General features: G+C 43.1%; 1 protein-coding gene across 9 annotated transcripts in view; it reads left to right on the forward strand.

The window, feature by feature from the left end:
* The window catches only part of kcnt1b (potassium sodium-activated channel subfamily T member 1b), a 412,195-nt gene that overhangs the window by 347,165 nt on the left and 41,194 nt on the right, over positions 1-23,836 (forward strand). For all 9 annotated transcript variants that reach the window (XM_072565807.1, XM_072565812.1, XM_072565806.1 and 6 more), the window contains 4 exons: positions 11,678-11,783; positions 14,625-14,797; positions 18,003-18,074; positions 18,987-19,121. In XM_072565807.1, the coding sequence (XP_072421908.1) occupies positions 11,678-11,783; positions 14,625-14,797; positions 18,003-18,074; positions 18,987-19,121 (486 nt within the window). The remainder of the gene's footprint in view (positions 1-11,677; positions 11,784-14,624; positions 14,798-18,002; positions 18,075-18,986; positions 19,122-23,836) is intronic.

Consider the following 23,836-nt stretch of genomic DNA (forward strand, 5'->3'; position numbering starts at 1 on the left):
GCTTTGTCTCAAAGTGTTTTACAGTCAGTGAATTCCTTTCAAGTGACTGTCATGACGTAGGAAACACAACAACAACAACTTTACACACAGCAAGCATTCAAAATCAGCAATGTGATAAACAGCCAAATAATAAGATTTTTTTGTGATGTCACTTCAGGGATAATTATGGGAAAGGATACCCGGCACAACTCCCTGCTTTTCTTCAAAAGAGTGTCATCGCAACTTTTATTGAATAGACTGATGGGTCCTCAGCTTAAATGTCTCGAGTGAAAGGTGGCTTTCCCTCCGAACTGCACCTGAGTGTAAGCCTGGATGCTCATGAGTTAAGGTTAAGGTGCTGGAAAAGCACAGTGGGTCAGGCAGCATCCAAGGAGCAGGAAAATGGACATTTTGGGCAAAAGCCCTTCATCAGGAATCATTCTCAAGGATGCTCATGCTCAATCCCTGGAACGGGACTTGGACAAGCCATTGGATGGACTGGGAAAGAATGACAAAACTCTCAAACTGTTATATTAATACAGAGATGGTTGCCAGTCAACTTCAGTACTGACATGTTATGCATCTCTTGGAAGGAAGAAGAAGGTGTAGAGATTAGCTAGGAAAGAGGAATTGAGACCACAATCAGATTAGCCATGACTTTATTGAATGTGTGGTAGAGGGAGCTGGAGGGGCTGAATGGTTTCCTCCTGTTCCTAACTTGCATGTAAAAACATTGGCCATCAGTAGGGGGTAGTGCTTGAATAATCTAATTGATTAAGTGGAAATCACAGAATATATGGATGAAAAGGTATTTGAGGAATATTTTTACGTTGAATTTTAGAAGGCACTTAATAAGGTGCGAATTGATAAGGTTATTATGTAAATTATGGTTAGGAAGAGGAGTCAAATGTCATTTGTGTTGCTGGAATTTTGGTGATGCCACCTCCGTTTTATATAAAATATTTGGACAGTTAGCAGTTAGCCGGCGAGTACTAGATTAGGAAGCAGGGTAAATGGTGAGGAACAATCATCATGATAGTGGATTGATTCTGAGCTTAGCGAAGTCCACTTACACATTTTAAACTAAACAGTGATAGTCTGTACTTATTTTACCAAAGAGCAGAAAGGCGACAGGGTCATAAACGAAAGTTAAAGCAAAAGCAGGTGGCAATTTTTAAAATCTGACATGGATTAAAGCAAAAAATCAAAGAACATGAACCTGAAACTGAGGTCCTAATGAACAATTTTATTGAAGTCCTCAGCAAGATTTAAGCTAAAAAGGTGCTAAGCAGGACTCACTGCAGAAGAAATACTATCTTATACAGTGACGAAAACATGAGTAAAACATAAGACAAGGGAGCAGTGAGAACTTGGGGAGCAGAGATATTTAAATTGGAAATTAAAATTGGAAAGAAGGCAAATGGAATACTTGAATTCAATTGGGAGGAAATTAAATATGAGCGCTAAACATTATTGTCGAATTTTTATGAGATTCAGGTCAGGTTGTGGAGGGAAATATCACACAGAGCTCTGACAACCCGCACTAAAAGAAAACTATTGAGGCTGGAAGAGGAGACAGTGAAGAATTATACCCAGAATGAAAGTTTTGAGCAAGACTTAAGCAGTTGCTGCTTAATTCTCCAGAGCGGAGAGGAATTTAGAGGAATTCTAATAGATGAAAGATAATGGAATAGTGGAGAATTATTTCTGCTGACTGATAAATCAATAACCAGAGGGCGTAGTCTCAGTGTTATGGACAGGGGAATGATAAAGGATGTTGGAGGACTCTTCTCCTCACAAGACAGCATTATTGGAGCATAATTAGCCTCTGAGGTAAATCGCTTCTGTCTCTTCAGTTGGCATGGCAGACTTTTAATACTGGCATAAAATCAAGACGAGAAAATAAATTGCAAAACAATTCTTGTTATCTGACAACCCACCGACTGAAATTTTCTTTATCCACCACCCTCCACACAACCAGGAGTCACTGTTACTGGATCAGAAACTGATGTTGTCAGTCTGAGGTGGTTGAAAATGAACTAGCGGGAGATTGAAGTAATTTTTCCTCAGCTTTTACTGTAGAAACAGTCACAGTTGGGAAACCTCTGTGCTCGATAAGTTGCAGTGTAAGTCCTGTTTTTGTTCAATTTACCATGAACAAGAATGGGTTAACCGGGAATTTTAATTTGCCAGTCCCACCTTATTTTGGTGAGTGAGTGCTGGAAAATGCACATTTCACTGTGAAATGGAATTGAATAAGCATTGAAAAAGGTTTGCACATAAAGAGATATGGAGAAAGGATATGGAAATCAGTGTTTTTAAAAACATAGTATACCTTTATTGGACAGAGCATTTACTATAGGAGTTGGGAGGTCATGTTGTGGCTGTACAGGACATTGGTTAGGCCACTTTTGGAATATTGTGTGCAATTCAGGCCTGCCTGCTACCGAAAGGATGTTGTGAAACATGAAAGGGTTCAGAAAAGATTTACAATGATGTTGCGAGAGTTGGAGGATTTGAGGTATGGGTCGAGGTTGAGACTGTATTTTCCTGGAGCGTCGAAGGCTGAGGGTTGACCTTATAAAAGTTTATAAAATCATGATGGGCATGGATAGGGTAAGTTGACATGGTCTTTTCCCTGGGGTGGGGGAGTCCAGCACTAGAGGGCAGAGGTGTAGAGGGCAGAGGGCAGCACTAGGGTGAGAGGGGAAAAAGTTAAAAGGGAATTAAGGGGCAACATTTACGTGCAGAGGGTGGTGAGTGTATGGAAGGAGTTGGCAGAGGAAGTGGTGGAGGCTGGGACAACGACAGCATTTAAAAGACATCTGGATGGGTATATGAATTGGAAGGGTTTAGAGGGATATGGGCCAAATGCTGGCAAATGACACTAGGTCAGGATATCTGCTCGGCATGGACAAGTTGGACCAAAGGATCTGTTTTTGTGCTGTATATCTCTATGACAGTATGACTCTATGACATATGATGGGTTAAATAACCTCTCGAGCTGATACTTGTGATTATTGCACCTAGTACAATAAGGAAACCCTCCTCTGCTATTTTTGCATTGTGCTCTGTTTGCCTTTCAGTTAATTTTTCTGTGGTGGTTCTCACTGAACAAACATTAATTTAATTTGCTCATAAGTATCAAATTCAATGCTGAAATTTGTACAGTTCCTCACGACCCGTGGGAAATGGAATTGGCTGTATGTGCAGCATGAATCATTTATTTCCTTAAAATTTACAGTGTAATTATGTTCAGTTGCATCATAAAGCAATATTTCAACCTGTTTTTGCTCCTGCATGCAGAGTTTAATTAGGCCATAATGTGTTGTCAGACAAAATATGTTGATGTTGGTTTAGGGAAAGCTGATTTATTGATATGTTGTTTTGTGGTTTCCCTTGGCCACATCACAGTCTGCATCATTTATGACGTCCACCATAAGGAGTTACAGACAGCAGACATGATTATTTTAAAGGCTAATAGTTTGTCGTTTAGTCATACAGAACTCACGTATTGCTGGAAAAAGACTCATTTTGTTGAAGCTTTCCATTCACACTCATCAGGACAATTAGCAAGAACACTCATTCAAAGGAGGAAAACACATTTAAAACATAGAACACGGCGCCATTCAGGCCCTTCGGCCCTCGATGTGGCACCGACCATTTATACAGCTTGAGAGGAGAAAGCTGATTGCTTGGCATTTGGACTCTTGTGAATTATCCTGATCGGTGTTTTCTCCACATTCTTTTAGGCTCAAGCCTTTTCCAACACTTATTCAATTCCATTTCACAATCTTGAGAAGCTGAGGCCACACAGTGAGTGTAGATTTGAGACAACTGCAGCCTCGTGTTTGTTTCCTTTTTTATTCTTTGCACATCGCATTCCCTTTGAATGAATGAAATCACCAGCGATCATGGGAGTGCCCTCTTGTCAGACTGAAAGTAATGACAGTGTAAGTCGGTGCCTTGAAAGCTCATTCTAACCTTTACAGTGCAGCTGTGTATTTCACTGTCAGTCTCACAGAACACCACGATCAAACTGTACAGTGTTCAGTTTCTCTAGACTGCATTTTGTTTTGAGTTAAGATGTAAATAAAACATCCCTGTAGTACTGAAGGTAGACCCATAATGCCGATAAAGATCTCAGGGTTTTCCAGGTGGTTGACAATGGGTCAAATTACCTCTCTCTCTCTCTCTCTCTCTATATATATATCATTTTTGAGTTTGTTGATGGGAGATGGTGCAGTGCAAACGTTGGATTTTCCTGTGAGCATCAGAGACCTGGAACTGGGGAGAAATGGTGGCCCTGAAAGTGCATTTGACAGGATCTGAAGTGAAGTGTGTGGTTTCTCTCAGAGAACCAGAGAGACCCACTGAGTGAAGTGGGCTCTGCTGAGGCATGGAGGTGTTCAAGGAAGTCCCGAAAACATGGAGGGTATCTCAGGGTGGGGAGTGAGAGGGGAGGACGGATTGGACATGGATCAGAGAGAGAGAGAGAGAGTGTGAGTGAGTGAGTCTGTGTCAAAAAGATCGGAAATGTCTACAGCCTCTTTAGTTAATTGCCCATTCACTGATTCAGTCTACACAAGAACATGAAAAAATAAACAGACATTAGTTCAATGTTGTCAATATCACGATTTGTGAATATCCCTGATTCAGAATCTTGAGATAAAAATAATGATCACGTCATTCGCCAACCTCTGCGTTTAGCTCATTCTATTGCATTGAAATGTGTCCTTTTACTCTTCAAGTCCTACAGGCTGCACACAATTTATCTTTATTGATATTAATCAGATTTTATTAAATAAAAAGTACCCTATAACTACATAGGAATGATCATTTATTTATGATGAATCTGTGATAGGAGAAATAAAATAAATAAATTATACAGTCGTGCAACACAGATAATCATCCAGGCCATCTACCGGTGCTGGTTCTCCAAAGCAGTGATAATATTAACCTACTCCCCTGCTTTTCCCCATAGCCCAATAAATGTTTATCTCTTAATGAGAAAGTCATTTCCATTTTTTTTAAAATCTGGGATTAGATTCTTCTTTATTCATCCATGATGTTTGGGTAAGGAACTGGGCCACCAACTCCTCCTGGTCTATGAAAAGGTGGTGAACTGCCTTCCTAAACTGCTATGATAGTATTAATCTGGTAAACTATCTCTGAACTGCTTCTAATGCGATTACATCCTGCCTTAAATAAAGAGACTAGCACTGCACATACTGTTCCTGATGTGGTCTGACTGATGCTCTGTGTTGCTGAAGCATAACATCGCTACTGTATTGAGGTCCCCTTGAAATACACAAGAACATTCTATTAGTTTTCCAAATTACTTGCTGTATTTACATACTAACTATGTGAAATTCATGCACAAGGATACCCATATCTCTCTGCAATTCAGAGTTCTGCAAACTGGTACTATTCAAATAATATGCTTTTTTTTAATAGTCATGCCAAAATGGTCATATTTTCCCATGTTTTCTTTCATTTGCCCTAATCATATTATATTTCATTTCCTCTAACCTATCTACATCCCTTTTTAGGCACCTTATATCCTCTTCACAATTTGCTTTTCTTTTTCAGGGCAAATTTAACAACCACCCCTTCTGTTCCTTTATTAGCTCAGATTACCTTCAGTGTGGAAACAGGCCCTTCGGCCCAACCATTCCACACCGACCCTCCGAAGAGCAACTCACCCAGACCCATTTCCCTCTGACTAATACACCTAATACTATGGACAATTTAGCATGGCCAATCCACCTAACCTGTTCATCTTTGGACTGTGGGAGGAAACTGGAGCACCCGGAGGAAACCCACGCAGACACAGGGAGAATGTGCAAACTCCACAGACAGTCGCCCCAAGGCACGAATCAAAACCAGGTTCCTGGTGCTGTGAGGCAACAGTGATAACCACTGGACCACCCATACTACCCCAAGTCTTTATCCAAGTCATTTATATAAATTTTAAAAAGGTCAGGCCCGAGTGCTGATCCCTGTTGCACACAACTCATTACATCGTGCCAACCAGATAGTTAACCATTACATCTACTCTCTGTTTTCCATTACCTCGCCATTGTATTATCCAGGCCAATAAGATTTTATTTTCCGTAATAATCTTGACACGCTATCAAAACCTTTCTGCAATTTTATCTACAGCACGAGTTATGGAACTCCATGTAACTCCAATAAATGTTTTAAACATGGTTTCACTTTTATAAAACTATGTTCATTCTGCTGAATATCTTGAACTTCTGTAAGAATCCTGCTATTACATCTTTAATAATAGTTTCTACGGGCATAGAGCTATCTGGCCTGTCATTTTATTTTTGCTTTCTGTCTCCCTCCTTTGTTGCCTGAAGGAGTGCATTCAGTATTTTCCAAGCTAATGGAAACGTCCCCACACTGAGGGAAATCTGTAAAGTTAGCTGTCAAAATTGACATTGCCTGTATAACTTACTACTTCTTTTAAGATGAAGTCCTACAATGGAGTCAATCAGGAGCCAAATGCTTCAGCTAACTGCTCCAACAGTTTGTTCAGCACTGTTTCTCTGGCGATTGAAACTTTCTCATGTTCCTCCATTTCTTCCATTTCCTAATGTAAAACAGGGTCAGAAGTCACACACCAGGTTATAGTCCAACAGGTTTATTTGAAATCACAAGCTTTCAGAGCGCTGCTCCTTCATCAGGGTAAAGTGAATTCGGAGTAGCACTGCAAAAGCTTGTGATTTCAAATAAACCTGTCAGACTATAACCTGGTGTTGTGTGACTTCTGAACTTGCCCACCCCAGTCCAATATCGGCACCTCCATGTAATGTCAAGCCATTCCAGGAAATGTTCCTACATGGACCTCAACAACTGCATCCTCTCCCTCCCACTGTAAGGTTCCTCTCCAGCCCTGAGTAGATGTGTCCCAAAACCTGGCACTGGGCAGTCACTGCAGCTTTTTGAACTCTTGCCCTCTGCTGCAAAGAACCATGTCAATTCTCCTGACCATACAATCCCCGACCACTTCTACACTGCTGTGCTACTCCTGTCATTTGAGTGGCTGTCTGTACCATGATGCCATAGTCAATTACACACATCTACTTGCGGCCTTCACTCTTGCCCAATCAAATGTGAAAAAGAGAATGAAGTGTTTTACGCAGCGAGTTGATATGACCAAGAATGCAATCCCTGACCTGCCAGACAAAGCCAATTTAAGAGCATTCATAACCTGGAAAGACCAGGCACTCATCCCCTCACCTAACTCGGTTTTCCAGTACATCTTCCCAACTGAGTTAGAAGTTCCTCAGGTGTCTCTAACAGAGAGAAGCAATGATTTATTAAGACCCAATGAAGACCAGCCTTTCTCCCACAAATGTCTGTGAAGATTCATCGATATTCACAAAGCAGAAGGAGATATTTAGTCTATCATGCTCCTTTGAAAGAGTTGTCCAATTAGTCTCACTCCTCTGCACTTGCCCTGCACATGCTTCCTTGGGGCAGAGAAGGTTAAGGGAGTGATTTATTAGAGGCATTCAGCTGTCTTGATACAGTATGTAAGGAGGAACTGTTTCTAATGGCATTAGGTTATTAACCAGACTTCACAAATTTAAAATAATTAGCAACAGAACCAGAAGATGAGAAGAGTTTATTCTACACAGTGTATTGTTACAGTCAGGAATACACTGTCTCAAGGAATGGTTGAAGACAATTTATTAAACTGGGAGGTCCTGTTCACATCAGTGCTCATGACCCAGATAGCAACTGTCACAGGCATTTCAGAAAACCCTTGGGGAGCTGAAATTAAACAGAACATGGACTAACATTTCACAGAAACTCACCAGGTCTGTGATTGTCTGAGGGTTAGAGACAAATTGCAGTGTTATCACACGGATCTCTGCTTAGTAAAGTAAATGCTTAGATTTTGTCCCCGTGAGATATGATCTAACTTATTAAAATCATAACGGAACTCAATAAAGGGGACACGATATATACTTAGTTTTGTCAGAAACTGCAACAAAGGGGCAGCCAATTACAATTAGAGCTGGGCCATGTGGTAGTGAAATTAAGCGTTTTTTTTCAAACACAAGGGCTGAGCGGTAACTTGGAACTTCTACCTCAAGGCTGCAGGATGTTAGGTCAGTTGAAATCTTGAAGGCAGGCATGTGTGAAAACTTGCAGAGCTGAAGGGAACTGTAAGATATAGAGCAAAGACGAGTAAATACAATTGAGAAACAGGTCAGCAGGAGAAAGTGAAAAGAGCAGAGGGGCTTTATAGACTTGCTTCTGCTCCTCCTGTCCCAAAGTCAAAATGTGATCGAAGGAAATTCGGCAGTGCTCAGTGTTGTCGCAACTAAGGAAACACAGTCCAGGCGAAATGTTTCAGTTGAGGACACTGAGGTTGGACAATGGTGGTTGATGAATATGAGGAACCTGAAGAATTAGCTTCTGATGCTGAACTTCTCAGATACTGACGCTCAGGTAGTTTATTAATCCAGAAGAATAGCAGTCCTTAGTTTCTGTCTGCACATCAGCCCCAGGTTCCTGATCTTTGGCTCCCTGGTGTGAAGGGGAGCAGGCCAAGTCGAGGGAGCTTGGGGCAAATGTCCTTGCTTGATCAATGTGGCCATCCGCAGGTGGAGGCAGTAGGCAGCTGAGGGGGTCTTATCACACCACTGCCTGCCTGGGCTAAACCAGCGGCCCCTGTGCCCTTTCATTCCCAGAGCACACAGTGTTGGCTTCAGACCTTCAGGAAGCAGGGAGTGCAATAACAGTCCTGGGATTATTACTTTCAACTGATTCCAAAAGTTTAGAACTTTTCTTCCAGTTAACCTGCGATGCCGTGAGCAGAAAGGGCATCTTGCATTTTGTTATTTTTTTTCTGCCAAATTCCTGTTGAATCAAAATCAGGGGTAAGAAATCCCACGAAAGGGGAAGAACTGCTCATATTTGTTGAGCATGTACATATCTTGATTCACTGAAGCTGCATTATCGAGTCTGCCTTGCTGCCATGATCAGTTCAGCTTGTCCAACAGCGGCATTGGGGTGTACTCAGTGTGTAATAGCTATTAGTCTGAAATTTAATGAGATGCTTTTGGTACATTTTCGTTTTATGGTGCAGAAATCATCAAAGGGCACATTCTACAAATCAATTTAAAAAACATCTGGGTGGGTTTATGAATAGATTGGTTTAGATGAATTATGGGGGTGTTGCGCTGAAAAAGCACAGCCAGTCAGGCGGCGTCCGAGGAGCAGGAGACTCGATGTTTCGGGCATAAGCTCTTCATTGGGAATTATGCCCAAAATGTCAATTGTCCTGCTCCTCGGATGCTGCCTGACCCGCTGTGATTTTCCAGCACCACATTCTCGACTCTGATCTCCAGTATCTGCAAGCCCTCACTTTCTCCTAGAGGGTTTATGGGATAAGTGTTGGCAAATGGGACTAGATTAATTCAGGATATCTGGTCATCATGACAAATTGGACTGTAGGGTCTGTTACCGTGCTGTACATCTCGATAACTCTCTAACTTTTTTTTCATGTAACCGTAACCCTCTGAAAGTTGCCAAGCTGTTTTGGATCTGTCCAGGATTTTCCACGAACTCAACCCAAACACCATTGATTCAATGGCACCATCTTGTGGTTTTAAGGATTTCTGTTTTTTGAGAGAAACCTGTTTGCTTGAACATACGAGGAACATGTATAGACTTTTTCATGATCTCAGAATGTCCAAAATCATTTTACAAGCAAATAAAGTCCTTTTGCATGGAGCCACCACTGTTTTAAAGAAAACATGACTGCCAACTTGTGCACAGCAAGCTCCCAGAATCTGATTTTGAAAAACACAAGAGGTCTTTCGTGGATGCTGGAAATCAGAAACAAAAACAGAAATTTCTGGAAGGTCTGGCAGCATCTGTGGAGAGAAATCAGAGCTAAAGTTTTGGGTCGAGTGACCCGTTCTGATGAAGGGTCACTGGACCCGAAATGTTAACCCTGCACATGATAATAGCTGGATAATTGTGTTATGAGGATGTTGGTTGTGGGTAAATATTAGGAAGCATGCCCTTTAGCTCTTCTTTGAAAGTGATCATGAGATATTTTAATTATTTAATTACCGCACTCCTGGTAGAACTTTAGCCTAAGGGTCATTGATTCTGGGTTCAAGCCGCACTTCTGACATGACGAAACAAGTTATCATGCGAGCGCTGTGTGAGGGATGGTGGGCTGTTGCTCAGATAACACCAGATCAAGGGTCAATTTGTCTGGTTAGATGGATGCAAAGAAACCCACAGTGTTATTCTGAAGGGGCATTTTCCCTAGCGACCTGACCAATATTTACCTCTCACTCAACAGCACAAAACAAAATCAAATTATCTATTTTTATGATATTTTTAATAGTGGGAACAGCTTACCCAGGCTTAGAGTCAGAGAGATGTACAGCATGTAAACAGAATTATTGGTCCAAATCGTCCATGCTGACCAGATATCCTAACCTAATCTATTCCCATTTGCCAGCACTGGCCCATATCCCTCTAAACCCTTCCTATTCATATACCCATCCAGATGCCTTTTAAATGTTGGAATTGAACTCGCCTCCACCACTTCCTCTGGCAGCTCATTCCATACACATACCATCCTCTGCATGAAAATATTGCCCGTTAGGTCCCTTTTACATTTTTCCCCTCTCACTCTATACCTATGCCCTCTAGTTCTGGACTCCCCCACCCCAGGGAAAAGACTTTGTCTATTTACCCTATCCAAGCCCCTCATGATTTTATAAACTCCTATTAAGTCACCCCTCAGCCTCTGACGCTCCAGGGAAAACAGCCCCAGCCTATTCAGCCTCTCGTATAGCTCAAACCCTCCAACCTTGGCAACGTCCTTGTAACTCTTCTTTGAATCCTTTCAAAAAAATACCTCGCTGTACACAAAAATCGCAACTACATTTCCAATGTCACAACAATCTCTTAAGATATTTGATTGGCTATAGAATGCGTTGCTATGTTAGGTGGTTGTGAAAAGAGCTATACAAATGTAAATCAGACTTTTTTTTTGGGAGGCCTTGGCTTTGACTACTCTGAAAGGTTGCACCTTCAGGAGCACCACACTTCCTCAGCCTCACAACGAAGTGTCAGCCCAGTTTGATGCTCAGTTCCCTGGGTTCGAATCCTGCCCTGGATGATAGAGTATGAATTCAACAAAAATCTGGAATTAAAAATCTAATCATGATCATGAAAGATGTTCACTCATGTCCTTTTGGGAAGGAAACTGCAGACATGTGCCTCCAGTTACACAGCCCTGTGGGCAATTAGGGATGCAGCAAGAAATGCTACCCCTAGCCAATGACACCCACGCCCTGTGAATGAAGAAAACAAAACCTCTGCAAAGTGGTAATTTCATCCCTCAGTGACAAGACGTTGCAGTAATTAAATCAGCTCTCAGCCCAATCTCTGTGCATTGTGAGCACGTCTTTTGCAGAGAATGAGATTTTTAACTTTGAAAGCCTACAGGCAGTGGCGAAATGGTTCACCACACAATTTCACTTCCACTTGAAGTTACAGATCGTCAGCCCAATGGCTGTATTTTTAACTCCCTTGTAAGATCTGCAGTTCCCTGAAAATGAACAGAGGAAACTATCAAGCAACATTCCTAACGAATTCAGATTATGATGCCACGAACTTAGCCATTCCTGTTATGTTTTGTATCCAGGTATGTGAAAGGATATCCTCCCAATTCTCCCTACATTGGAAGTTCTCCAACTCTCTGCCACCTTCTGCCTGTGAAGGCTCCATTCTGCTGTCTCCGATTAGACAAGGTAAGAAATGTAAGAAACGTAAGAAACAAACACCTGGCAGACAAAGCAGCCTGTTCTCATTGCTCATTGGATACCAAAAGACACACATTGCTGCAGAGTAATCGGAGGAGAAGATGAAAGTTTCAGTTTATCCTCACAATAGGCACACTGTCCACAATTATGAGCACTTCTTAAAGTGTTTCCGTATCTATTTCCAAGCCAGTCAAACAGATAAGTGGCTTCTATTTGGGAAAAGTCAGGTCACTGTCTTACAGTAGATTGTCAGGTTGTAGATGGGATGAGTGTCAGGTAAGCTCAGAGGTACTTGTTTATGTTCATACACGGGAATTATCAGGGGTATCTTAAACTTCCAATGAGCTGATTTCCACCTCCCAGGACCATCTGCACATGCCAACACTGACCCTCAGTGAGGAGAAAGTGAGGACTGCAGATGCTGGAGATCAGAGCTGAAAAATGTGTTGCTGGAAAAGCGCAGCAGGTCAGGCAGCATCCAAGGAGCAGGAGAATCGACGTTTCGGGATTCCTGAAGAAGGGCTTATGCCCGAAACGTCGACTCTCCTGCTCCTCGGATGCTGACTGACCTGCTGCGCTTTTCCAGCAACACATTTTTCAACACTGAGCTCAGTGTCAGCGACATGACACCTAACTGCATACTTACCCAGGGAATGTTCCAATGGTTAAAATGGGGACACGGTGGCTCAAGTGGTTAAAACTGCTGGCTCACAATGCCAGGACCCAGGTTTGATTCCAGCCTTAGGTGACTGACTGTGTGGCATTTGCACATTCTTCCCTGGGTCTGCATGGGTTTCCTCTGATTTATTCCCACAGCCCAAAATGTGCAGGTTAGGTGCTAAGTTGCCAAAGTGTCCAGGGATGTGTGGGTTAGGTAGATTAGCCATGGGATAGGGTAGGGGTGGATTTGGATGGGATTCTCTTCAGAGGGTTGATGTGGACTTGATGGGCTGAATAGCCTGCTTTCACACTGTCAGGATTGTATAATACCTGGCCAAATACAGTCACTGGGTGATGTGGTTGAGCTGATTACCCCAACGAAAACAATCCTCCCACACCCTAGTCAACCCCCAACAAGACCTGACTTATCCCCTGACCCAGCTACCCCTCCCAACCCAATCATCCCCCTGACTCAGGCCAACCACACTCCACTCTGCTCTGACTGCTGCCCCCTCAACCCAACTACCTCCTCGCCAACTCACTCACCCATCCATGCACCTTCCCAGCATTCAATTTCTTTCACCAAGAATAAGGGCAGCAGATGCATGGGAACAAATCATACACCGTCGTGACTTAGAATCACAAAGTTGTTCCTTCACCATTACAGAGTCAAAATTCTTCAATTTTTTTTTTCATGATGTTGTGGGTGCAGCTGAAACCCTATGGACTACTGAAGGTCCAGAAGGCCTAAATCCACAATTCATTGAAAAGGTGTCAGAAAAAGTGTATCAAGTGCCATATTTTGCAGGGTAACTGCTGGAAAATGGAATTCGGCTGGGTGGCTTGTCTTTCATTCAGCATAGATATAATGGGCCAAATGGCCACCTTCTGTGCTATACACCTTCTATGATTCTGTTGTAACATGAGAATTGAACATACGGATGGACTAAAAATCATGAAACAGGGGTTTTGAGTCCCACTGCATAAGGACATTACAAACAGGAAGAGAAGTTAAGGATAAACCAGGAATTATTTACAATATGTCCAGAGAATGAAATTCATAACGGGATGAGAATTCCTTTCATCTGTCTGCATCCTTGCCCCCCACCGTCAGATGAAGTCAACCCTTTCTCCATTGAGAGTCTGTTCAACTGGTCCACTTGGCCTTGCCCACCATTGTCACCTACTGGTGGAAGTACTGGAAAGTTGCCCAACTTTCCCCTGCTCTGTATCCCCCCTCACCATCTCCATCTGCTGCTGGAAGTCCCATTACACTCTTACCATCTTCGCGAAGGTAATTGGTGATAGACAACAAATTATGACTTTGTTGGTGGCGCCCACATCCCGGGAATAAATATGCTAAAAAAAAAATTTACAATAAGCTGAAAGACGCCATAACTGTAGGTTCCCATTATTTTCCTTTCTATTCATCAAACAGCATAAATTTTTTTTGAGGTGATTGAAGAGAAACTGCAGTCTGAGAGCAATCAGACAGTGTGATTGGAAGCAACACAAGAGAGTCCTAAACTCACTTCAATCTGGATCCCTCCCATCTGGCAAAAAGAGACTGAGGTTTACCTGTCATTCAGCACCAGTTTTATACAAGCCAAGTCTCTCGCTGAGAGTGAGAGAATTGTTATACGATCAAAGATGTCTCCCACATTTACACGTTATAGAACTTTACTTGGAATCCATTCAAAGCAGTTCTCTGAAATTGAGAACATTCAGGACATGCCAATGAGTAATCTTTTAGGGAAGAATTGTGTGATATCCACCATATGGTAAGACTGACTGTGCTGTTGTGACATGACGATGTTGTGGAGGAGATATCTCTGTGTTGGTCATGGATTGTGGTGTCAATAGAATGAAAAACAAAAGCCCACACACTTTAAATGCAACGTTTGTTACACAGATGTATTTTTCCTATTAAAAGGAAGAATTTTTGCTGTCCCAAAGCACTTTACAGTCAACTAAATTATGGTGAAGCAGCTCTTGAAAATAATGCTGTGCAATTCTTGACACCACATCAGAAGACAGAGATGTCAAAGCTTAACACCTTACCCAGAACATGTTTACCGCTAGGTTATTGTTGTTTTCTGTTTTAATATTTTATTTTCTGTAGGTTTTATTAAAGCAGTTCTGCCTGACTTGTATAACTCCTCTATTCAGGGCTGTAGACACAACAGCTTTGAAGATGCAAAGGCCTATGGCTTCAAGAATAAACTGATCATTGTGTCTGTGGAGACAGCAGGCAATGGACTGTACAACTTTATTGTTCCCCTTCGAGCATATTACAGGCCCCGAAAAGAGCTGAACCCCATCGTGCTGCTGCTCGATAACCCGTGAGTATATCCTTCCTCAGTTTGTTTTGAGCCTTGCAAATGCAATTGAGGTCATTTTCCAATCAAACAGAATGTATCACAAAGACCTCTGTCATTCCGATATGTGTCATCCTTAGAGCGTGACAATTCTCCCACTCAGAACCGTACACAATCACTTCATTCATCAGCTCGTCAACAATAACAGGAGAACACAAACAGACTGCTCAGATGGGCAGCTCAGTAACAGATGTAATTTAACTTTGATGAGGCTACAGTGATGTACTTTGGAAGTAAAGAGATAAGGGAGTACTCAATGAATGGCAAGAGAAACAGAGGGATCTGGGGCTGTTTGTCCACAAATCCATAAAGGTGGCAGGGTAGGTTAATAGGGTAGTTTAGAAGGCATACAGGACACTTGCCTTTATCGGTCGAAGTACTGATTAAAAAGCAGGGAGGTTAGATTAGGACTGTACAGGACACTGGTTAGGCCACAACTGGAGTACTGTGTGCAGTCCTGGTCACCACACGACAGGAAGGGGGTGCAGAAGAGATCCACCTGCCTGGGACGGTGCACTTTACCAATGAACAGAGGCTAAGCTCAGGTTGTTTTCTTTAGAACAGAGAAGGTTGAGGAGGGATCCTGATAGAAGTGTATAAGATTATGAGGAGCATGCACAGGGTGAATTAAAAAGCAGCTTTTCCCCTTGGTTGTAGGGTCGATACAAGGAGGTGTAATTTTGAGGTGAAAGTCAAGGGGTTTAGAGGGGATTTAAGGAAAAATGTTTTCACCCAAAAGATGGTGGAGGTCTGGAATACACTAAGCTGGGAGGTAGCTGAGGCAGGAAACTTTATGACCTTTAAAAAAGTATTTAGATGCACATTTTCAATGTCTATGGGCATAATGCTGCAACAGGGTGAGGGAAAGTGGAACTAGAGTAGATCTAATGTAGTTTTGGCGGTACAGTCTCAATGAGGTGAAGGGTCTCGTCTGTACCGTATGTTTCAATAAACAGTATATCACCACAAAGTATCAATTTGGAACCTGGTTGTAATTTATATGCTATCAAATAATCCTTATGATCCACTTAGTTCTGATACCTTTTATCAACCATTATGTGCAGAAAGGTTCACACTTCACTGAAATGTATCCATTTTCAGGTCACCTTCTTAGACCCAAGACTTTAGTTGATATCAAACAAGCTAATTTATAAAAGAATCTCGTATTGTAAACAGCCATCAAGTGAACCAATTGACAAGTGACAGGCACATTATCAGTAATGGCAGCTGGTTTACGAAGAGTTAATGTTGTTCGAGGATGATGCCAACCTGCCAGAAATAAATACTGTTACCCAAGTCTCCGCAGATCGTGTATCCTCTAGTACAAATCCCTTGCTGTCATTAAATTGATAGATTCCAACATTATTCCACCAAATAAATAATTTGTGGACAGATGATAATGGGGTTGATAGGAGAGGGTCAGGCCATTCGGCCCATTGAATCTGCTCCACCATTCAATGCAATCATGGCTTTTCTTGGGTTTAAACTCCACTTTCCTGCGCGCTCCCTGGTTCTCAATCCCTCATGAGCCATGGGCTCCTGATGTGAGTCTGCAGGCAGGGGAATCTGGAAACTCCTCACTGACCTTCCAACAGAGGTCATGGATGGGGGAAACTAACACATCACCCTCTTTGGGCTTTGGGCAGGAAGTGATTGATGGGTGAGAGTGAAGGGTTGAGAGATGGAAAGTCCCCCTCCATCACTAGCCTCTTTCCAGATTGGGTGACCGTCCCTCCCAGGGAGGGTGGCATGGGGTCTCAGTGGTTGGCACTGCTGCCTCACAGTGCCAGGGACCCAGGTTCAATTCCAGCCTTGGGTGACTGTCTGTGTGGAGTTTGCACATTCTCCCCCATGTCTGCATGGGTGCTCCAGTTTCCTTCCACAGTCCAAAGATGTGCAGGTTAGGGTGAATTGGCCATACTAAATTGCCCACAGTGTCCAGGGATGTGCAGGCTAGGTGGGTTAGCCATGGGAAATTCAGGGTTACAAGGACAGAGTTGGGGTGATGGGTGGGATCCTCTTTGGAAGGTCAGTGTGGACTCAATGGGCCAAATGGCCTATGTCCACCCTGTAGGGATTGTATGATTCTAGATGTTCCTACTCTATCACCCTCACCAGCACTCCACCCTGGCCATCACTAGCCCTGCCAGCCAACTCTGGAGCTGCCTGTTCCTGTGGGCTCGATCTCAGACTGGTGGGACTGCTTATAGTTCCAGCAGTGGCCATTACTCCTGGTGGTGCTGTTGGGACCACAAAGCTGCTGGCCAATCTATCTGTCTGGTAGCCCACTGAGGCGGGACATCCTGTAGGTTGAGGAGGAGTGGATGTCTAAACTCGAGCCAATTAACACACCACTGAAACATTAGTAACTGTGGGGAAACTCGGCCAACCATGAAACTGGACCCAGCGTCTACAAAGGTGCACAGGAGATGGATCATTACTGAAAGCACCACAGACCCCAGTGCAGACAACTCTATCTGCAGGAATTTGTATACTGTAAAAACATGAAACAAATTTGTGTCTTTTCTTACCCCTTCCACCCCAGGTTTGTTTCATTATTTTTGGATCACTTTAATCACTCTCGTTGGTTAATCTTCCCATAACAACGGCCATATCTTCACTACAATTCTAGCCTAGGAAGCTTTCAGGTTCACACTCTAGGTAATGAAACAACTCTCATTGTGCATTATTCTTAAACAACTGGTATTATCCTGTGTCACGACAGGATATCTTTCCAATTGAGTGATAAACCATCGTGTTGTTTACCTGTTGCTTAGAAATTCTCTGGAACAGGAAGGTTGTCTGCTTATAGAGCTTATTAATTTATTGCCCTTTCACACGGGGACCTCGCTTTGAACAGACTACACTGACATTACAAACAGTGCAACAAGGGACTCTCCCACAACACTCCTACTATCGGCCCTGCCTTTCCTGAACACATTGAGGGTAAAACTCCATTGTCAATCAGACCCCAAACTCTGAAGCATCTCTCTAATAAAATATTTGCTGCCACTCACAATAATCCCATCCTCCACTGTCAGCAGATTTGTCTCTGGGAGAGAAAAATCTCCGCTCAGAATTACCATATTTCTATGTGCTCGAAAATGTTTTGATACAGTGGATAGTGGACTTTTGCGCAACCTAGTAATGGCTTAATGTTTACTTTCAGGCCTGAGAACCACTTTTTAGAAGCTATCTGCTGTTTCCCGATGGTTTATTTCATGGTGGGCTGCATCGATAAGTAAGTATCAATGTATTGTACCAATCGAAAAAAAAATCTAGAATTTGACTGCGTGATTACATTTGCTGTTTCCTGGAAACTCACGCTAAACATGAGGCTGTGGTGTGGAGTCCCATTACATGTAAATGACTTTAGGTTTGTTTTTAAATTCTCCTTTGATGAATGTTCTTGGCTCAGTGTGCTGACTCCAGAACATCAGAGAGTCAGGAGGTTTGAGGACAATAGTGCAGCTTCATTGGTGGCTGTGATTTCAGTTGCCTTTATCCTTCCTCTTCACCTCACTATCCTCCTTTACAACACTGACTACAATCTACTTCTTCAACCAAGCTCTTGGTCATCTGCCCTAATATTTCTCTTTGAGTGTTTCAGTTTCAAATTGTGTTTCATAATGGTCCTGCAAACTGCCTTGGGTGTTTTTTTTTAAACTGGGTGTTAAATGAAGATGAATCAGTGTTGCTGTGTTAGAGGCAGAAAGACCAGAAGCTGTAATGGAACTGAAGAACAGGGAGTTCAGGCAGTAGCTGAAGGGAAAACTGAGGTCCATGTGTTCGGTGGGAACCTGCACCAGAACTGATCATCACACAGAGGCATTTTCTTGCTGCCTCTGCTTGCCATGTCCTTTATTCAATCATTCAAGGCATTTGGGCATCACTGGCTAATCCAACAATTGTTGCCCATCCCTAACTGCCCTTGCTAAGGTGATGGCGAACCACCTTTTTGAACCGTTGCAGTCCATTGAGTTTTGGGACATCTGCACTGTCATTCGCTAGGGAGTTCCGGGATTCTGACACAGTGGTAGTGAAGGAATGTCAATAATGTTTCCGTGTCAGATTGGTGTGTCCCTTTGGGTGGTAGTGAGCATATTTTAACTCTTGGTCTCTCCGTTTTTGTTTCCTTGGGCATATCCCTCAGCCTGGATAATCTATTGCAGTGTGGAATTATTTATGCTGATAACCTGGTGGTTGTGGACAAAGAGAGTACGATGAGCGCTGAGGAAGATTACATGGCTGATGCCAAGACGATTGTTAATGTTCAAACGATGTTCAGGTAAGCTCATTCCTGTACAAGTAGCCAGGATATCAGAACTGGGAACGAATTAGTTCCTGTCTCTCAGTTAAATGGACTTTTCCACATCCCTAGAAGAAAGTGAGGACTGCAGATGCTGGAGATGAGAGCTGAAAAATGTGTTGCTGGAAAAGCGCAGCAGGTCAGGCAGCACCCAAGAAGCAGGAGATTCAACATATTGGGCATAAGCCCTTCTTCAGGAAATTCCTGAAGATTCTCCTACTCCTTGGATGCTGCCTGACCTGCTGTGCTTTTCCAGCAACACATTTTTCAGCTCTTTTCCACATCCCTTAAAATTGTAAAAATTCTATAAATTGGCATTGATATTAAATCTTCTAACGGTGACCTTCAGATGTCTCAAAGCACTTTACAACCATGTAAGTACTTTAGAAAGGGTAGACACTGTTGTAACCATGCTAAGAAATTGTTGGCAACTAATTGTTGAACAGCAATTGACAATGTGATGATGACCAGATAATCTGGTCCTATTGATGTAGATTGAGGGGTCAGTATCAGCCAGGACACTGCCGAGAATTCCTTCCACAAATGATTTGCCACTGGATCTTTTACATCCACCTGAACAGGCAGAGAAGTCCTCGGTTTAATGACTCCTCTGAAAGACGTGCCTCTGACAGTGCAGCACTCTCTCAGTCCAGGCCAGCAGTCCTTTATCTGTATGTGCAGAAACCAACTGGACCTAAAACCTAAAGGTCTTTTCAGAAGCGGACCTGACAGGACCTGCTGAGTATGCTTTTAAGGTTTCCTGTGAGTGTGCAGTGAGAGCTGGACAAAATGATGAAATCCTTGGACGAACCATAGAGTCAGAGCCATAGAGATGTACAGCACAGAAACAGACTCTTCGGTCCAACTTGTCCATGCAACCAGATATCCTAACCTAATCTAGTCCCATTTGCCAGTACTTGGCCCATATCCCTCCAAACCCTTCTTATTCATATACCCATCCAGATGCCTTTTAAATGTTGTAATTGTACCAGCCTCCACCATTTCCTCTGGTAGTTCCTTCCATGCACACACTATCCTCTGCGTGAAAAAAGTTCCCACTAGGTCCCTTTTAAATAATTCCCCTCTCACCTTAAATCTATGCCTCTAGTTTGGACTCTGGGGAAAAGACCTTGGCTATTCACCCTACCCATGCCCCACATAATTTTATAAACCTCTATAAGGTCACCTATCAGCATCCGAGGCTTCTGGGAAAACAGCCCTAGCCTATTCAATTTCTTCCTGTAGCTCAAATCCTCCAACCCTGGCAACTTCCTTATAAATCTTTTCTGAACTCTTTCAAGTTTCACAACATCCTTCCTATAGCAGGGAGACCAGAACTGAAGGCAGTATTCCAAAAGTGACCTAACCAATGTCCTGTACAGCCACAACATGACCTCCCAACTTCTACACTCAATGCACTGACCAATAAAAGCAAGTGTACCAAACACCTTCTTCATTATCATGTCTACCTGTGACTCCACCTTCAATGAGTGGCATGGTGGCTCAGTGGTTAGCACTGCTGCCTCACAGCACCGGGGACCCAGGTTCGATTCCAGCCTCGGGTGACTGTCTGCGTGGGTTTCCTCCGGGTGCTCTGGTCTTCTCCCACAATCCAAAGATGTGCAGGTCAGGTGAATTGGCCATGCTAATTGTCCATAGTGTTCAGGGATGGGTAGGTTAGGTGCATCAGTTAGGAGTAAATGTAGAGTAATTGGGTGGGGGAAATGGCTCTGGGTTGGTTATTCTTCAGAGGGCAAGTATGGACTTGTTGGGCCAAATGGCCTGTTTCTACACTGTAAGGATTCTATAATTATGAACCTGCATCCAAAGGTCTCTTTGTTCGGCAGGACTGTACAATTAAGTGTATACGTCCATTATGAAGTCTGCATACAAAATGTACCACGAAGCTGAATAAGTGTATCCAAAAACTGAAAATATCCTTTATCCGAAAACCAGCCGGCCCCGAGGTTTTTGGATATAGCATTCCTGAAGTGTTCCGTGTGCATTTGGGTTCTGGAGGGATCTTGAGTCAATAGCCACCTGACTGGGTGGAGAGGTGGTACTAACTGAACATTGGCAGAGGCGTCCACAGAGATTAAAGCAGAGATGTTTACCCCCCTCTCCCATCACAGTGCAGTCAGCCAAGCCTACAGTAGGTGCAGACCAGGAGTGGCCCTACAGTGAAACTGAAACAGTTCGAGTTCACGTATGAAGAAGGGTGGGTCACCCTTGAGTGGACAGGGGGCAAGCTTCTGAGACTGTATTAAGCTCTTCCCTGGAAGAACGCTGTAAAAAGGTTAAATTCAGAAAGGAAAAAACACAGAACACTGACAATTCTTATGAAGTGGTTTCCCAGAGATATTTTTACTGTTTACACTTGCCACATAAGGAGCTATTTCCCCAATAGCTGCTCACCGTTTTATTAGTGTCAAGGACCCTTCGTGTTAAGCAGACAAATAAAAGATAAGAGTGTGGGAAATTTCAGTTTAAATCACAAAATATTGGAAAAGTGCAGTAGGTTCCCAGAAAGAAAGGGATAAAATGGGTTAATATCAGAGTTCTGGTGCAGGGATTTTAACTCCGAGGCCGTCACAGTACCTTGGAATTTTCTGGAATGTTCAGTTCTATTCGTGAGTTATGGTGTTATTGTTTCCAAGTGATAACATTGAAACAGTGCAATAAGCTTCACACAATTTAAACGCAGAATACAAATCTTATTGTTTGTCACCTGGGAAATAAATAAGAAACATATTAAACATTAGATGGTCTAATTGCTTGTTGGATCAAAATAATGTGTGAGCGGTTGTGGTCTCTATATTGATGAATATTCAGTGACTGCTCTGTTATTCAGGGAGTCCAAGTTGCTCTGGCAACACACTTCTATAATATGTGCTAGCCTGGCGCAGTTTGTTTTTTAATTGATTCATGGGACATGGACATCACTCGCTAGGCCAGCATTTATTGCCCATCCCAAGTTACCATTGAGAAGGTGGTGGTAAGTTGATGTAGTCCATTTGCTTTAGCTACACCCACAATGCTCATTAGGGAGGGAGTCCAAGGATTTATCCCAGCAACACTGAAGGAATGAAGATATATTTCCAAGTCAGGATGGTGAGTGGCTTGGAGGGGAACTTGCAGCTGGTGATGTTCCCACATATCGGCTTCCCGTGATCTTCCAGATGGTGGCAGTCATGGTTTGGAACGTGTTGTCGGAGGTGAATTTCTGCAGCGTATCTTGTAGATGGTACACACTGCTGCTACTGAGCATCGATGGTAAAATGGGTGGATGGATTTTTATGGATGTAGTGCCAATTAAGCAGCCTGCTTTGTCCTGGGTGGTGTTAAGCTGCTTGAATGTTGTTGGAGCTGTACCCATCCAGGCAAGTGGAGAATATCCCATCACACTCTTGACATGTGCTTTGTAGATGGTGGACAGGCTTTTGGGACTCAGGAGATGAGTTACTTACAACAGGATTCCAAATCTCTAACCTGTTCTTGTAGCCACTGTATTTATATGGCCAATCCAGTTCCATTTCGGGGTCTATGGTAAGCCCCAGGATGTTCATAGTGGAGTAATCAGTGATGGATTCACCATTGAATGTCAGCAGGAGTTAGTTGGATTATCTCTTGTTGGAGATGGTCATAGCCTGGCAATTGTGTGGCATGAATGTTACTTGCCACTTGTCAGTCCAAGCCCGGATATCGTCCAGATTTTGCTGCATTTGAACACAGACTGCTTCAGTATCTGAGGTGTCACGAATGGTGCTAAATGTCGTGCAATCATCGGCGAACATCCCCATTTCTGACCTTATGATGGAGGGAAGGTCATTGATGAAGCAGCTGAAAATGGTTGGGCCTAGGACATTACCCTGAGGAAGTCCTGCAGAGAAGACCTGGAGCTGACCTTCAACAACCACGACCATCTCCCTATGCGTCAGGTATGACTCCAGCAAGCAGTGAGTTTGCCCCTAATTCCCACTGATTTCAGTTTAGCGAGGGCTCCTTGATGCTGCAACTCTGTCACTCTTATCCCATCTCTGGAGTTCAGCTCTTTTGTCCATGTTTGAACCGAGGCTGTAATGACGTCAGGAGCTGAGTGGCCATGGGAAACCCAAACTGGGTGTCACTGAGCAGGTTATTGCTGAGCAGGTGCTGCTTGATAGCCCTGTTGATGACACCTTCCATCACTTTACTGATGATGGAGAGTAGGCCAATGGGGTAGTAATTGGCTGGGTTGGATTTGTCCTGCTTTTTGTGTACAGGATATACCTGGGCAATTTTCCACATTGTCGGGTGGATGCCAGTGTTGTAAATGAACTGGGACGGCTTGGCTAGGGGAACGTCAACTTCTGGAACACAAGTCTTTAGTATTATTGCTGGAATGTTGTCAGGGCCTATAGCGTTTGCAATAATCAATCCTTTCAGTCATTTCTTGATATGACACAGAATGTGTCGAATTGGCTGAAGACTCAGGTATCTATGACTCTGGGGACCTCTGAGGTAGGCTGAGGTGAATCATCCACTTGGCACTTCGATTTGCGTGCTGCTAATGTTCCATCTTATCTTTTACACTTACGCACTGTTGTTTTCTCTGAGCTGTTTTCTCCCACAAAAGACAGTGGAAGCAGAGTCCAGATTTGTGAAAAGCAAGGGATGTGAAAGATTTAGCGTGGGCAAGATTGAGTCGTTAGATC

This window comes from Chiloscyllium punctatum, chromosome 49 (assembly GCF_047496795.1).
Source record: "Chiloscyllium punctatum isolate Juve2018m chromosome 49, sChiPun1.3, whole genome shotgun sequence".
NCBI lineage: Eukaryota > Metazoa > Chordata > Chondrichthyes > Orectolobiformes > Hemiscylliidae > Chiloscyllium > Chiloscyllium punctatum.